The sequence below is a fragment of the Physeter macrocephalus genome, chromosome 12 (assembly GCF_002837175.3).
Source record: "Physeter macrocephalus isolate SW-GA chromosome 12, ASM283717v5, whole genome shotgun sequence".
NCBI classification, from domain to species: domain Eukaryota; kingdom Metazoa; phylum Chordata; class Mammalia; order Artiodactyla; family Physeteridae; genus Physeter; species Physeter macrocephalus.
Window position 1 is genome coordinate 44,993,263 of NC_041225.1, and position 16,141 is coordinate 45,009,403.

At 36.6% G+C, this 16,141-nt stretch overlaps 1 protein-coding gene across 1 annotated transcript in view; it reads left to right on the forward strand.

The window, feature by feature from the left end:
- The window catches only part of RAB10 (RAB10, member RAS oncogene family), a 71,992-nt gene extending 58,073 nt beyond the window's left edge, over positions 1-13,919 (forward strand). The window contains exons 3-6 of the mRNA XM_007108428.3: positions 2,869-3,007; positions 7,343-7,432; positions 7,780-7,881; positions 12,664-13,919. Coding sequence (XP_007108490.1) covers positions 2,869-3,007; positions 7,343-7,432; positions 7,780-7,881; positions 12,664-12,747 — 415 coding nt within the window. The 3' untranslated portion in view covers positions 12,748-13,919. The remainder of the gene's footprint in view (positions 1-2,868; positions 3,008-7,342; positions 7,433-7,779; positions 7,882-12,663) is intronic.
- The last annotated feature ends 2,222 nt before the right edge of the window (positions 13,920-16,141 follow it).

Here is a 16,141-nt window from a genome sequence, read left to right on the forward strand (position 1 = left end):
GTGAGCCATGGCCACTGAGCTTGCGCGTCCGGAGCCTGTGCTCCGCAACGGGAGAGGCCACAACAGTGAGAGGCCCGCATACCACCAAAAAAAAAAAAAAAAGGTGAACATCTGCTCAAAATTCACACATTGTACCAAAATTAATTCAAACTGTATCAGTTTAAATGTAAAATGTAAAACCATGAGACTTTGAGAAGAAAACATAGAAAATCTTTGGGACCTAAGATTAAGTGAAGAGTAGATATAACACTAAACCACAATCCATAGAAGATTTTTTAAAATTAATAAATTGGATTTCAACAAAATTAAAAATATTTGCTCGGGCTTCCCTGGTGGCGCAGTGGTTGAGAGTCCACCTGCTGATGCAGGGGATGCGGGTTCGTGCCACGGTCCGGGAAGATCCCACATGCCACGGAGCGGCTAGGCCCGTGAGCCATGGCCACTGAGCCTGCGCATTCGGAGCCTGTGGTCCGCAGCGGGAGAGGCCACAACAGTGAGAGGCCTGCGTACTGGGAAAAAAAAAAAAAAAAAAAAATTGCTCTACAAAAGACCCTGTCAAAAGAATGAAAAAACTAGTTACAGACTTGGAGAAAATATTCCCAAACCACATAACCTGACAAAGGACTTACATGTAAAAAGAACTCTCAACACTCAATAGTTTAAAAAAAAAAGGGGTGGGAGGGGAACCATCCAATTAGAAAATAGGCAAAAGAGGGAATTCCCTGGCGGTCCACTGGTTAGGGCTCTGTGCTTCCACTGCAGGGGACATGGGTTTGATCCCTGGTTGGGGAACTAAGATCCTGCATGCTGCACTGCGCAGCTAAAAAAAAAAAAGAAAGAAAATAGGCAAAAGACACGAATAGACATTTCACCAGAGAGGATATATGGATTGCAGATAACTACATGAAAAAGTGTATAACGTCATTAGCCATAGAGAAATACAAATTGAAATGATGATGAGATATCACTGCATGCCCTATTAGTGCAACTAAAATAAAATATAGTGAGAACACCAAATGCTGATGAGGATGCAAAGAAACTGGGTCTCTCATACATTGCTAGTGGGAATGTATTAAAATAGTATAGCCACTCTAGAAAAGTCTGGCAATTTCTTATAAAGTTAAACATATACTTACCATCTGACTCAGCAGTAACATTCCTGGGTGTTCATCGCAGAGAAATGAAAACTTAATGTACACACAGAAACTTGTATACGAATGTTCATAGCAACTTTATTTGTAATAGCCAAAAACTAAAAACAACCCAAATATCCTTACACGGGTGAGTGATTAAACAAATTGTGATGAGTCCATTCAGTGGAATACTACCCAGCAATAAAATGAAACAGACTAAGATTACATGCAACAACTTGGGTAGATTTCAAGGGCATTATGCTGGAAAAAGTGAAAACAACTGTTTCAAAATGTTGCATTATGCATGATTCCATTTATATAACATTCTGGAAATGGCAAAAGTAGAGAAATGGAAAACATTATTAGCCAGGGTGTAGGGACTATATAGGAGGTAGAGGAGTGAGTGATACAGCAGTTTTCTGCCTTCTTTGTGGCAGTGACTACACAAATCTATACATGTGATAAAATTGCAGAGAACAGTACTCTAATAATGTCTGTAGATTGTATCAGTGTCAATTTCTTTTTGTACTATGATGTAAGATGTTACCATTGGGAAAAACTGGGTAAAGGGTACACAGGACTTCTTTGTACTGTTTTCAAAATTTCCTGTGAGGCTTAGTTATTTTAAAGCAAAAGTTTTAAAAAGAAGTTTGCTGGGAAGGGGAACAGAGAAATGCAGTGTTAGTTGGAGGGATGTGGGGTTGAGAGTGGGGTTTTTTGTTTGTTTGAATTTTACTTTTTTTAGAAAAGATAGGGGAGGGACTTCCCTGGTGGCGCAGTGGTTAAGAATCCGCCTGCTAATGCAGGGGACTCGGGTTCGAGCTCTAGTCCGGGACGATCCCGCATGCTGTGGAGCAACTGGGCCCGTATGCCACAATTACTGAGCCTGTGTTCTAGAGCCCACGAGTCACAACTACTGAGCCCGCGTGCCACAACTACTGAAGCCCACACGCCTAGAGCCCGTGCTCTACAACAAGAGAAGCCACCGCAATGAGAAGCCCGCACACCACAACAAAGAGTAGCCCCCGCTTGCCGCAACTAGAGCACGCAGCAACAAAGACCCAACGCAGCCAAAAATAAATAAATTTTTTTTTAAAGAGGGGGGGAGACTTAAACATGTACATATGCTAATTATAATGATCCATAAAAAGAAATTGGTGATGCAAATGAGGGAAAAATTACAGGAGCAAAATATCTTAAATCTTTGGCTTGAAAGCATTGAAAAATACTACTTGATGTATTTCTGTCCTGTTATTTATAAATGAGGTTATCTTTACAACTTTTTGTAAATGATTCTAAAGATAAATGTGGCTATATACTATGGTGTAGTCCTTTAATGTTCTAAAAATTCCACAAGCTTTTGTATTACGTTATGGAACTAGATCACTAAATAAATGGAATTCCAAGAGTTTTTATCACACTTGCTGGTATTTGTCTTTAAATAACTTTAAAAAGAATTTTATGTCACTTTGTACTGTTTTCCCTTTCAGATTTTCATCCAGTATTGGTAGGTTGTTAATTTCCTTAGACTAAAAAGTATTTGCACGTATATATGTTTACGAATAACCTTAATTGTTTACTATTTAAGAATTAAATGAGTGGTGGTTCTATTTTGTTTTGTATCATATAGTGGATTTTAATCTCTATTTTACCAAACTATTCTACTGTTTTGCCCTTTATCTAGACCTTAGTAATATCAAAATTCTCAGTGCAAATTATTGGCTGTTTATTTCAGGGATACAGCAGGCCAGGAGCGATTTCACACCATCACAACCTCCTACTACAGAGGAGCAATGGGTATCATGCTAGTATATGACATCACCAATGGTAAAAGTTTTGAAAACATCAGCAAGTGGCTTAGAAACATAGATGAGGTAAGACCTAGAAATTGTGTAAACCCTACATAAACACACATTTGTGTGCTTGGTTAAGAAGAATAAATATTCCAGTTGATCTTAATAGTGTTTGCTATCATTACTATTGAATATTTCTACTTGTTTACAGGGTAATGTTATTTTTTGCCTACCTTTTTCTTAAAGTTTTGGGCAGATCTGTTTTGAACCCCATCCAAGGCAATTACCAGATTACCCAGAAACTCTATACAGCCATCTTGTAAGATGGCCCCAAATAGAAGCTACCAGTGGTTTTACACACCTGTCTAAATGAATTTTCTTGGGGAATTTTTATTGAATGAATGAATTACATTTTCAATAGTAATTTTAAAAACGTATTTTTGGGAATTCCCTGGAGGTCCATGGGTTAGGACTTGGCACTTTCACTGCTGTGGCCCGGGTTCAATCCCTGGTCAGGGAACTAAGATCCCACAAGCCATGTGGCATGCCAAAAATAAATAATAAATAAATAACGTATGTTTAAGTTATGGAAATACCATATCACTTCTAGACATTTTGAAAGATACAGAGTACTAATACAGTAAAATGCTAACCAAGAAAATAGTGCCATATCATTGCACATGAAGATGTCAGTTTTTATAAAGTAGTGTGTCAACAAAGCATGTCTGTTTCTGTGCTGCAGCATAGGTAGCTTCTTGTTGGAATTATTTTTCATGTCTTATTTCTACCTTCTATGCTTTGAATTTCATTAAGACTAACTCTTGGAAATTCCCTGGCGGTCCAGTGGTTAGGACCCTGCACTTCTACTGCAAGGGGCCCGGGTTTGATCCCTGGTCGGGGAGCTAAGATCCCGCAAACTGTGTGGCATGGCTGGAAACACAAAGACCAAGTCTTAAGCCAATATTAGACCCAAGATAATAATATCTTCAATGGTAACAATCCTAAGGGCTTATTACTAACTTTTCCGTTGCTACAAGAGGTCTGTTAGTATTTAATAATTTGTTAATGAGAGATTTTGAAACCAAAAACAAAGCCTCCATTTTAAAATTTCCTTAGCCTTTATTTTATTGTTCTGCCAAGTAGCATGTATAATAAGAGCAATTTATATAGAGAGACTATGCAGTGTTCCAGCAGCAACCGATTTTCCAATTCTGTGACATCAACTGGATGTCCTACAATTCAGTCCTGTTCTGACACTAACTACTCAGTCTTAGTGTCAGACTCCACAGGTTTAAGGACTCAGTCCACGAGACTGCTCTTCCTTCAAATGCAAGTCCTGGGTCCCCCAGGCTACCTGCACTTCTGTGTGGCTTGGCTACAAATTTGGAGGGTCCCATGACCTATTTTGGGGTTCAGTAATTTGCTAAAATGACTCACGGAACTCAAGAAAGAGCTATACTTACAATTGTATTATAAAGGACACAACTCTGGAACTGCTAAATGGAAGAAATGGATAGACAGTGTATGGGGGTTGGAGAATGCAGAGCTTCTAGGCTGTCTCTGGACATGTAACCCTCTTGGCACCTTGATGTGTTCACCAACCCAGAAGATACCCTAACTTCATTGTTTCCAAGTTTTAATGGGGGCCTCGTTACATAGTCATGATAATTAAATCATTGACCTCTGGTGATTGACCCTAATCTCTAGCCTCCTTCACCTCAGTGGCGGGTTGGGGTTAAAAGTCTCAACCCTCAGTGTTTGGTTCCTCTGGTGACCAGCCTCCATTGTGAAACTCTGTAGAGGCCCTGCTGAGAGTCCTTTATTAGCATAAATTTAGGTAAACAGAAAGAGGCTTGTTATGAATAACAAAAGACAGTCCTATCACTCAGGAAATTAGGAGCACTGTGCCAGGAATAGGAACAAAGACCAAAAATATGTTTTTTATTATACCACAGGCTCATACATTTAACTTGGTAGGCTGGATGGCTTAAGTTTCCCAGCATGAGAACTAACATACGTAAAACCCAGCCATTACAAAAAAAAATCTGTTTTTCTGATATATAAGAGATTGACTTTGTCTAATTTTTAATGTGTTGTAGAAATTTAAACTTTAACAGCTGAATTGATCTAGCAACATTTTAGAAAAGATTATATATATCATGGTCAAGAGAAATTTACCTAGGAATGCAACATATGAAATAATGTAATACACCGTATTAATAAAAGACAAAAACCATATGATCTTGTCAACAGATACACGCAAAAAAACCTATTTGACAAAATCTAAAAGACATCTGTGAAAATCCCACAGACAACATCATCCTTTCCCCTAAAATCAAGAACATGATTAGGATGCCTGCTCTGGCCACTACTGTTTAACATTGTACTAGAGGTTCTAGCCAGGGCATTTAGGCAAAGAAAAAAAAGAGCACCCAGATTGGAAAGTAAAACTATATTTGTAAATGGTGTGATCTTGTATATAGAAAATCCTAAGGAATCCACACACTTCCACCAAAAAATAAAACTATTAGAACTAATAAACAAGTTCAGTACGGTTGTAGTAGGAAGCAAGATTAGTATACAAAAATCAGTTGTATTTATATACATTAGCATCAGATAATCAAAAAATGAAATTAAGAATATAATTTTATTTATAATAGTGTCAAAAAGAAAAAAATAAGAACAGTTTAACCAAAGAAACGCAAGGCTTTGAAAACCATAAAATGTTGTTAAAAGAAACTAAAGAATATCTAAAAAATTGGAAAGACATCCCATGTCCATGAATTGGAAGATTCCATATTGTTAAAATGGCAGTACTACCCAAAGTGTTCTGCAGATTTAGTGAAAACCCTATCAAAATCCCAGCTGCTTCTTTTGGATAGCAGCGGGGGTTGACAGGCTGATTCTAAAATTCATATGGAAATTCAAGGTACCCAGAATAGCCAGTCTTGAAATAGGCAGTGACGTTTAAGCTGAGACCTGAAGAGATGACTAGAAGGTATCCAGATGAGGATGGGGCTGGTGGAAATAATATGATGGATTCAAATTTAAGACAAACCGAGTCTCATAAATTACTTTTGGTGTCCAGAGAACATAATTGTGTTGCTGCAGGGATATTTCAGGGAAAGGTGCATTGGGCCAAAGATAGACAATTTGAGAATTTTCCTCATCCCATGGGTTGCTTTTTCATTCTGCTGGTAGTGATCTTTGACACACAGAAGTTTTTAATTTTGATGAAGTACAACTTATCTGTTTTTTCTTTTTTGTTGCTTATGCTTTTGGTGTCATATCTGAGAAATCATTGCCAATTCCAAGGTCATAAAACTTTTTCCCCATGTTTTTTTCTAAGAGTTTAATAGATTTAGGTCTTTTATTTAGGTCTTTGATCCAATTTTGAGTAAGGTGTTGTAAGTTAAAGATCCAACTTCATTCTTTTGCATGTTGATATCTGGTATTCCCAACACCATTTGTTGAGAAGACTGTCCTTTCCCCCATTGGATGGTCTTGGCCCTCTTGTTGAAAATCATTTGATGGTGTACACAAGAGTTTATTTCGGGTATCTCTATTCTGTTTTTTTTTGGTCCATGTCTGTCCTTATGCCAGGAGCACACTGGTTTTTTGTTTTTTTTTTTTAACATCTTTATTGGAGTATAACTGTTTTACAATAGTGTGTTAGTTTCTCCTTTACAACAAAGTGAATCAGTTATACATATACATATGTTCCCATATCTCTTCCCTCTTGCGTCTCCCTCCCTCCCACCCTCCCTATCCCACCCCTCTCATGGTCACAAAGCACAGAGGTGATCTCCCTGTGCTATGCGGCAGCTTCCCACTAGCTATCTAATTTACATTTGGTAGTGCATATATGTCCCTGCTACTCTCTCACTTCGTCACAGCTTACCCTTCCCCCTCCCCATGTCCTCAAGTCCATGGAGCACACTGTTTTGATTACTGTAGCTTTGTAGTAAGTTTTGAAATCAGGAAGTAAGTGTGAATCTTCCAGCTTTGTACTTCTTTTCAAGATTGTTTTGGCTATTCAGGGTCCCTTGATATTCCACATGAATTTTAGAGATGGATTTTCCTATTTGTGCAAAAGATGTCATTAGGATTTCAGTGGAGCAACATTTGTTTTTAACTGATTTTTGTGCATGGACTCCCCTAGCAATGTGACTTTTTGAGACTCTAAGGGCTCTATAGAATTTTAAACTAAGGTTTCTTATAGGGTAATACACATTATCTAAAATCATGATCCAGCTTGGATTTAGACTATGTGTAAGAAATTACAGTTTCAGATCTTTTGCATATGTCCTCTCTTGTTGAGAATGTTTCTAGAAACTAGACAGCCTCCTTATAAAGTCATTTTTATTAAGCCATAATTCATGGTAGTGTGTAAATTAAATTTTTATTTCATTTTAGCATGCCAATGAAGATGTGGAAAGAATGTTACTAGGAAACAAGTGTGATATGGATGATAAAAGAGTTGTACCTAAAGGAAAAGGAGAACAGGTAAAAAGCTCTGAATGAGACTAATATGCTGCCCTTTCTTTGTGAAGATGGTGTTGCATTTGATTGTTTTTACATTGGTGGTAGTGGAGTGCACTTGAGCTATTTGCATCCTTTTAAAAATGCTATTGGAAATGATAGCTTATCATTTGAGTGAATTTTTGTTTGTTTGTTTTCTAAGGAGCTTGACCATTTGAGTCTTGACCCATTGAAATAATCTGTTCATTTTAGATAACCTAATTGAGAGTACTACCTTTAGAATAATATTACTATTTCCTTTAGGATGCTAAAGTCATCAATTGGTAACCTATACTTGATAATTTTATGATGATATTTTGCTTCTATTTTAGATTGCAAGAGAGCATGGTATTAGATTTTTTGAGACTAGTGCAAAAGCAAATATAAACATCGAAAAGGCGTTCCTCACATTAGCTGAAGATATCCTTCGAAAGGTAAATTTCTTTTTTCTTATTCTTTTCTTTTCTTTTCTTTTTTCTTTCTTTCTTTTCTTTTCTTTTTTTTTTTTACTGCTAGGGTGCCTGGTGTCACATTTGAACATTTCATGTTTTCTAAAGTACTAGATTTACATACAGAAATTGTGTTTGGGTGGTATTGTTTCTAAACATTTACCCATCACCAATATATAATCCTCCAAAGTAAAGAAAGGAACTGGAAGGAACAGGCAGCCATCTAGAAATCTCTAGGATCTAGTCAGTGATAACAGTTGATATTCTGAGCTCCAGTACTCAGTCTCTAGCCTAATTTCATACTCCTTTTTCCAACTTTTTGTCTGGTCCATGGTGTTATGGCTCTTCTGTTTCATTTCTCTTATATATCCTTTGCATTCCCATAGATAAAATATTTAAGATAAGAGGTGAATGTATGATGTAGTTATTGCTACAAAATCACTATTCTTCTATATAGTCATTTCTCAGACGTGCCAGTGAAGGGCATGTATATACTATATACTGAATAAATAGAGTAAGTCTGCCCCCAAATTTCATTTACCCAATCATTCCAACCTGTAAGGTTAAAAAAAAAAAAAAAAAAAGCTGAAAATTGATCTCGGGGAAATTTTACCTCGAGGTTAGTTTCTGGGTTTAATTCGTGAATCCCAAAATTTGCCAGTACAAGTAACTTGTAGCAAAATTAGGAAATCTGATTTTCATATTTTCCCCTCAAATGACTAGATAAAATACACAGTTATGAATTAAGGTTATGAGTCCTGAATTCTCTATTCAATCTTATGGTATATTTAAATGCAAATAAAATAGAGAAAATCTGACACAATCCTGAAGGAGAAGCAAGCATTGTATAAGAGAAAATTTAATTGCTTCTGGTAACCTTTCTGTTTTTACACTTGAGATATCAGTATTTCCCCCCCCCAAAAAAACCCCTCAAATTTCATACACACAGACATATAAATCTAAGCTGTAATACAGGTGGTATTATCAAGTGTAAATTTAATGAAATTTCTGAGGAACCAAGCAACTTAATTATTTTGAGGGGAGAGCTGTTTACTGTAGTGTTCAAATTAGAAAAAAACAGTTATCACTTATTGCTGTTTAGAGTAACTACAAAAGTTGTGCCTGTCCACATCTGCTGACATCCTGCATATCATGTCTGATATCTATAATGTATTGATATATTGAGTAATAAAAAGCAAGTTAGGATATAACATGTGTGGTAAATGATCTTTTAAAAATTATATATGATACCAAAAACACATGTACACATACACACACACACATTTGGTTATGCTTAGCAAATAAGGATCTGGAAGGATATATACCAGACTCTAAGTAGTGAGTACTCTAGTGTGATGGTCAGAAGGGGAAAGGGATACCAGGGCAGAATCACTTTTACCTCATGTACAGTTTTGTTTTGAAATTTTAACTTGCTTCTTTTTAAAGTTATAAAAACAATTTAAAAAATATTTTTACACAACTGGATATAGGTAAAAACCCATTAGAATTCCTTGAGGAAATATATTTTTATTTTAAAATATTCCTGTAAGAAACAAAAATTAAAGTAGAACAGAAAAATACTAGGTAGACTATGAAAAAACATTTGTATTTTTAATTAAATGAAGGGAATAAAAGATAGAAAAATACTTTAATTGGTGGAAAGTATAATACTTCGTATTTCTGAGATTGGTGGGTTACAGTGAAAAATTATTTCAGTACTTATAGGAATTATCACAAAAGTTACTGAAATACCCGTGTTCTCTGTGTTTTTTCTCTTTCTGGAAATTTGGTCTTCTCCATTGTTTCTGACTTCTTCTTTCTGTATTATATCCCTTGATCTTCTTCCAAATCTTTGCATTTCAAAAAAATAGTGCTATATAGGCATACAATTTGTGTGTCAGTGAGCTAGATCTTATCATATTAAAGGTTAAAAGGTATGGATGCACCAATAAATAAAGATCTCAGTCTAGAGTCTTCCCCAGGTAGGCAGGCCCAATTGTGAGACAGCATTTTTTCCCCATACACATACATGCACTTTTCAGTGTGATAAAGTAATGAGTTAAAACATCAAATGTAAACTTGCTTTAAAAGATGTAAAATACAGTAGTGATTCCTGACTAGCAACCTTCTGTGCAGTACTTTTTCTCCTGAGTTGATAAAAGAAAAAAGAACTTTAGAATGAAAGCAATTTAAAACGTTTAAAACTTAATTATTTGAATAGATAATTCATTCCCATGATTCAGACATTTAAAATAAAAAGTAAACATACAGAGAAATTTCTCACTATATTCCCCCAACTCCTCATCCCTCCCCCATGGGTAACCAATAATTAATTTCTTAGTTACTAATATATGAGTAAATATGAATATATATACATTTTATTCCCATCCTTCCCCCCTCCCCTTTTTTTTTAAAGGAAAAAAACAGGTAAGGCAACATGCTCTGCACTGTTTGGCACTTAATATCAGTAAAATAGTTCCATTTTTAAAATAACTGAGTGCTACTCCTTTGAGTAGTCTATTATAATTAAACGGGTTTGGGCTTCCCTGGTGGCGCAGTGGTTGAGAGTCCGCCTGCCGATGCAGGGGACACGGGTTCGTGCCCCGATCCGGGAAGATCCCACATGCCGCGGAGCGGCTGGGCCCGTGAGCCATGGCCGCTGAGCCGGCGCGTCCGGAGCCTGTGCTCCACAACGGAGAGGCCACAACAGTGAGAGGCCCGCGTACCGCAAAAAAACAAAACAAAACAAAAAATTAAACAGGTTTCCCAATGAGGGACATTTAGGTGATTTTCAGCCTTATGATCTCATAAATTGTGTTATAGTGAATAATCTTTATAGTATTTTACACATGGGCAAGTATATTTGAAGGACAGATTCCCAGAAGTGGCCAAAGAGCATATAGTACATTTATAATTCTGATACACGTTTGCCACCTTCTGCCTGAGGGCTATACCCTTTTATACTCCTGCCAGCAGTATATGAGAATGTCTGTTTACTCAAACTCTTGGCCAACATAGTGAATTATAAGACTTTCAGATGTTTTCCAGCCTGACAGGTGAAAAAAACAGATTTAATTTGCAGCTCTCTTACGAATAAGATGAGCATTTTTAAAGATATGTTTAAGAAGCACCTTTGTGCTTCCTTTTCTGTAAACTTTTTTGTTTATTCTTTTGCCCACTTTTGCTCTTTAGTTATTGGCCCTTTTTTTTGAGAGTCTGTTTCAAGGGTCTAAGTTAAATTGTGCAAGGACAGACTGTGAGTGATATGCTAACTGAATAAATGTAGTGACCTCCCTGGCTATAAGCACCCTCATATCTTTAACTGACCCACACCCAGGAGTCCCAGAGAAAGAGTACTTCCTATGCAACTTTTCTTGCTGTGGCCAGGTGCTGAGCTGCCTATTTCTCTTCTGTGCATTTTTCACGAAGACCTTTTTAATGCAAAACTTGCATCTTTAACATACAGTGAAAAGGAGAATTCCATAAGGCAGTGAGAGTAGGTGGGTTAGCTCAAAGTGCAAGTAGAAATTTCACCTCAGTATGAATTCAGCAGGCCTCTCTTGGGCTATGTGAGTTTTAGAAATTATTTTAATTTTTTCCCCTTGAGCTACCTTAACTTTATATTGTTTCCATGAGAAAATAAGTTCCCACTTACATCCTAGCTTTTAAAATTCCATTCATGATGAACACTGTTACACACACAACAGCATGGATAAATCACACAGGATAAATTGCACAGGCTGATACTGAGTAAAAGGAAAAAAAAATCAGATACAGAAGAATACATAAAATATGGTTCCATGTATATGAAGGTCAAAAACAGAAAAAACTAATCTATGGTGGTAGAAATCAGAGTATTGGTTACCTTTAGGAGGGTAGTACTGACTGGAAAGGGACACAAGGGAGCCTTCTGGGGGCATATTATACATGTTCTGTATTTTGATCTGGTGGTTTCACAGCATATATTAAAAATCCATCAAGCACAGTTAAGATTTGTATACTTTACTGTAGGTATGCTATCCCTAAAATAAATTCTGCTTTCATACATATAGTATAGGCTATCCACTTAAAATAGTATGTTCTTCTGATTATACAAGTAATATTTAGGATGTTGGGGGAATACAGGATTATACAAAGAGGAAAATAAAATAATTCATAAACCCACCACCTAAGGGTTACTACTGTTAACATTTTGGTGTCTCTCATTTTGATTTTTTTCTGTATCCATTTTTAACATGAATTATACAACTTTGCATTCTGCCCCACCCTGTTTCCTCCACTTAATGTTAGTGTATCATGGTTGAAATTGCCTTTTTAAAGCAATGCTATGGAAATACAAGCTCCAATCTCAAAAGGCAAGTAAAACTAAACAGAAAAGGGCTGTTTCACTTCTCTGAAGTTAGACATGATCCAACATTGGTTTTATACATATGCTTGATGATGCTTTTTAAGTACTAAATACTCGGGGGTCAGGCCAGGAGATAACATACCTCTCTTCACAAGAGTTAGGGCAGAGAAGATTTCAGAAGTTCTACAAAGGAAAGCCAGGAGGCCTCAAGACATTTCACAACTTGGAAGAAAAAGGCAAAATGAAGATCAAAAGCAAAACTTCCATTTCTTTACTTTGCATGGGAGAGAAAACCTATCTCATGTGACTGTAATTGCACTGTTACATAAATTAACATTTATGAGAATATTGTTGTTAAATCTTGATTTATCCATGGCAGTGTTTTTTCACGGGTTGCTTTCCTTGTGTGTTTGTTCCAGACCCCTGTAAAAGAGCCCAACAGTGAAAACGTAGATATCAGCAGTGGAGGAGGCGTGACAGGCTGGAAGAGCAAATGTTGCTGAACGCTCTCCTGTTCCATCCGTTGCCATCCACCACCCTGTTTTCTCTTCCTGCTGCAAAATAAACCACTCTGTCCATTTTTAACTCTTCAACAGATATTTTTGTTCCTCATCTTTTAACTCCTAGTCCACCTGCTTTATTTGTTCTTTCATCTGTGACTGCTTGCTGACTTTATAATTTTCTTCAAACAAAAAAATGTATAGAAAAATCATGTCTGTGAGTTCATTTTTAAATGTACTTGCTCAGCTCACCACAGCATTTCAGTTGTATTATAGTCCAGTTCTTATCAACATTAAAACCTATAGCAATCATTTCAACTCTATTCTGCAAATTGTATAAGAATAAAAGTTAGAATTAACAATTTTATTTTGTACAACAGTGGAATTTTCTGTCATGGATAATGTGCTTGAGTCCCTATAATCTATAGACATGTGATAGCAAGAGAAACAAAAGCCAGGAAAACACTCATTTTCGCCTTGTATATGTAAATGGGGTTAATTTTGTCCTGTGCCTTATGTGAAAAGGAACTTCTTTGGTTTTTACTTTTTTTATTTTGGTGGAAGCATGTGCAGGAGACATATCATCGAAACATAAAGCATTAAAATGTTTGTGGTTTGCTTGGCTGTAATTTTCAAAGTAGTTAATTGAGGACAAAGGATAATGCAGAAATGATAGCTTTGGTTTGTAGAGTCTCATTTAAGTGGCCTTGATATTTAAAACTATTCCTGCCACGGGTTCTTTTCCTTGGCCACTTTTTCCTTGTCTCTTCCTGCATGCTTCTTTATTTGCTTCTCCCCCACCACCCTGTGGTATGAGTTATTTAAAAATGAAAGGGGTAAACTAGCAGGTTTGTCGAGTTTAACATAAAGCACTGATTTAACTTGCTAAGTAAACTGAAAGATAAATTCTAACTGCCTGTTATCAAATGTCAGTTAACTGTGTCCTCCCCTCATTTTCTCTCTCCCCTAAAGCTTCTGTCCCAGATTCCTTCATTTGCTGTTGGACTTCATGTTCCTCTTCTCTTTCCCTCTTTGTTCCCTTCCTGTGTCTCCACTGAGTTTATGAAATGGAAGAGTTAATTGCATGCACTAGTGTTTGGAGGGTGTTGTGGTTTGTCTTTCTAATTAGGGTGTATAGCCTATTCACTTTCCTAGAATAAATCTCTTAACCTAAATTTGAATAGTCTCCATTTTGGCAACTCCTCTAGCAGTTTGGTAGCCCAGTCAAGGTTGTTTCAAAAAGGTGGGAAGGAGGAGTGAAATTTATTAACATGTTTGCCAAATATATTGAGATTTGGCCTTTGAAGAACATTTTTTCAGTGTTAAGTTGTCTTTACCTTAAGATTTAGAAGTACTTTAGAATATTATTAATTTTAAGTCCTATCTTCACATCCCTTTGGAAAACTTGTATTACCATGGATTTGGAAAAAGGACAACAAAGGCTTTTCATGTGAAGATAAGATACTCTAGCTCTCTCTCACCCTGTCATTTTTTCACTTCATTTTTCTAGTTTTGCTTCATTGCTTATCATTAGGATAGGGTAAGTTAAGTTTGCTATGCTGCTAGCATCCTAAGATGATACCTTTGTTGAAATAATTGTGAATAGCATGATTCATTTCTAGCAGAGGCTGAGTTTAGGACAGCAGCTTCCATTGAAAAGTCTTTTTGTGTCGTGGATAGCATTTTAATGACCTCTTGGCTCACATAAACAACATAGGGACGTATCTGCTATGAACATCCATGAATTTTCAGATAGTGCCCTAAAAGTGATTTTATATGCCTCACTGGTGGTTGTTGTTAGGTTTTTTGCCTCACTTGACTTTATCATTGTTTACTACTAGTAAAAGCAGCATTGCCAAATAATCCTTAATTTTCCATTAAAAATAATAATGAAATGATGTTAAGCTTCTCAAAAAGTTTTAGGTTAAACCTACTGTTGTTAGATTAATTTTAATGTGTTTGTTGCTTTCCTTTATCTGGAATGTGGCAGTAGCTTTTTAAATTTTTAACCCTCTTTAATCCTTATTCAGTTCAGTGACTTAAGGTTTGAGAGCTAAACACTGGGATTTTTGGGTAACAGACTGACAGTTTTGTTTGCATACTTATAATTGGCATTGTACATAGAAAGGATATGGCTACCTTTTGTTAAATCTGCACTTTCTAAATATCAAAAAAAGGGAAATGGAGTATAAATCAATTTTTGTATAACCTGTTTGAAACATGAGTTTTATTTGCTTAATAATAGGGCTTTGCCCCCTTTTCTGTAAGTCTCGGGATCCTGTGTAGAAGCCATTCTCATTCAACACCAAACAGTTAAGTCCATTCTCTGGTACTAGCTACAAATTCGGTTTCATATTCTACTTAACAATTTAAATAAACTGAAATATTTCTAGATGGTCTACTTCTGTTCATATAAAAACAAAACTTAATTTCCAACTGCGTGGCTTGGTTTTCATTTATTTATGGAGTTTAAGATGGAGGATTCCTTCTGAAAATAGTGCAGAATAGCAAACTGGATATTAGAGGAGCAGAAATAGAAGGAGAATAACTTTTTCAACTAGGGAATGCTGGGAAGGCAATTTCAAGGGCTATCATTGGAAGAAACTGCATTTTAAAAGCAGAATCATCCTGGCATCAAGTGCACAACCGTAGTCACTCCCCAGCTAACACTTGCTAGAATGTGCCAGAGGCCAACTACGACTGAAGTCAGCTGATTACCCGGGGGCACCAAGGTAAGGCTGCCATGCTGGAGGATGAATCCTTGTTTTAGCAGTGACTGTCCTCTTATCTGAAAAATGTAAAGTGTTTCCTACTTTTTTTGTGAACCATAAAAAACAGCTTTGGCTTTTTTTATATGTAGTATTGATGAAAGAAATGTTTGATCCTGTATTAAGGCCTTATTAGTCAATAAATAAAGATAAATATTTGTTGACAAGATTATCTCTGCTGGAAGGATATATAGAGATTTTCTCATAGTGCAGTTTTTATAAGGATCACCTAGAGTGATGTCAGTGCTTCCCCGTTCACTCCCATCAACACAGAATTTTGTGTCTCGGGTGGGGCCTATGATTTCTGCCTTTAAGATTGGTATAGGAAAACAGACCATGGCCTCTGCCCTTACATTTATGATCTAGTTTAGAAAACAAAAGGAATTAGTGATCAGGTAAACATATACAAGAGCCAAATAGTTGTGATCTGGATTTAAGTGCTGTATTAATAGAAGAGCAAGTTCAGTTGGTGAGAGTAGTTGGGGTGGTGTTTGAGAGAGGAGGGAGGGACATGAATTGGTCCTCAGATATGTGGATTGAAGGGCTAGGGCTAAGGGGAGGTTAAGAAGAGACCACGAGCACATTAGAAACAAGCTTTGCTTGTGTGGCAGAGACTAGAAGTCCAGCTG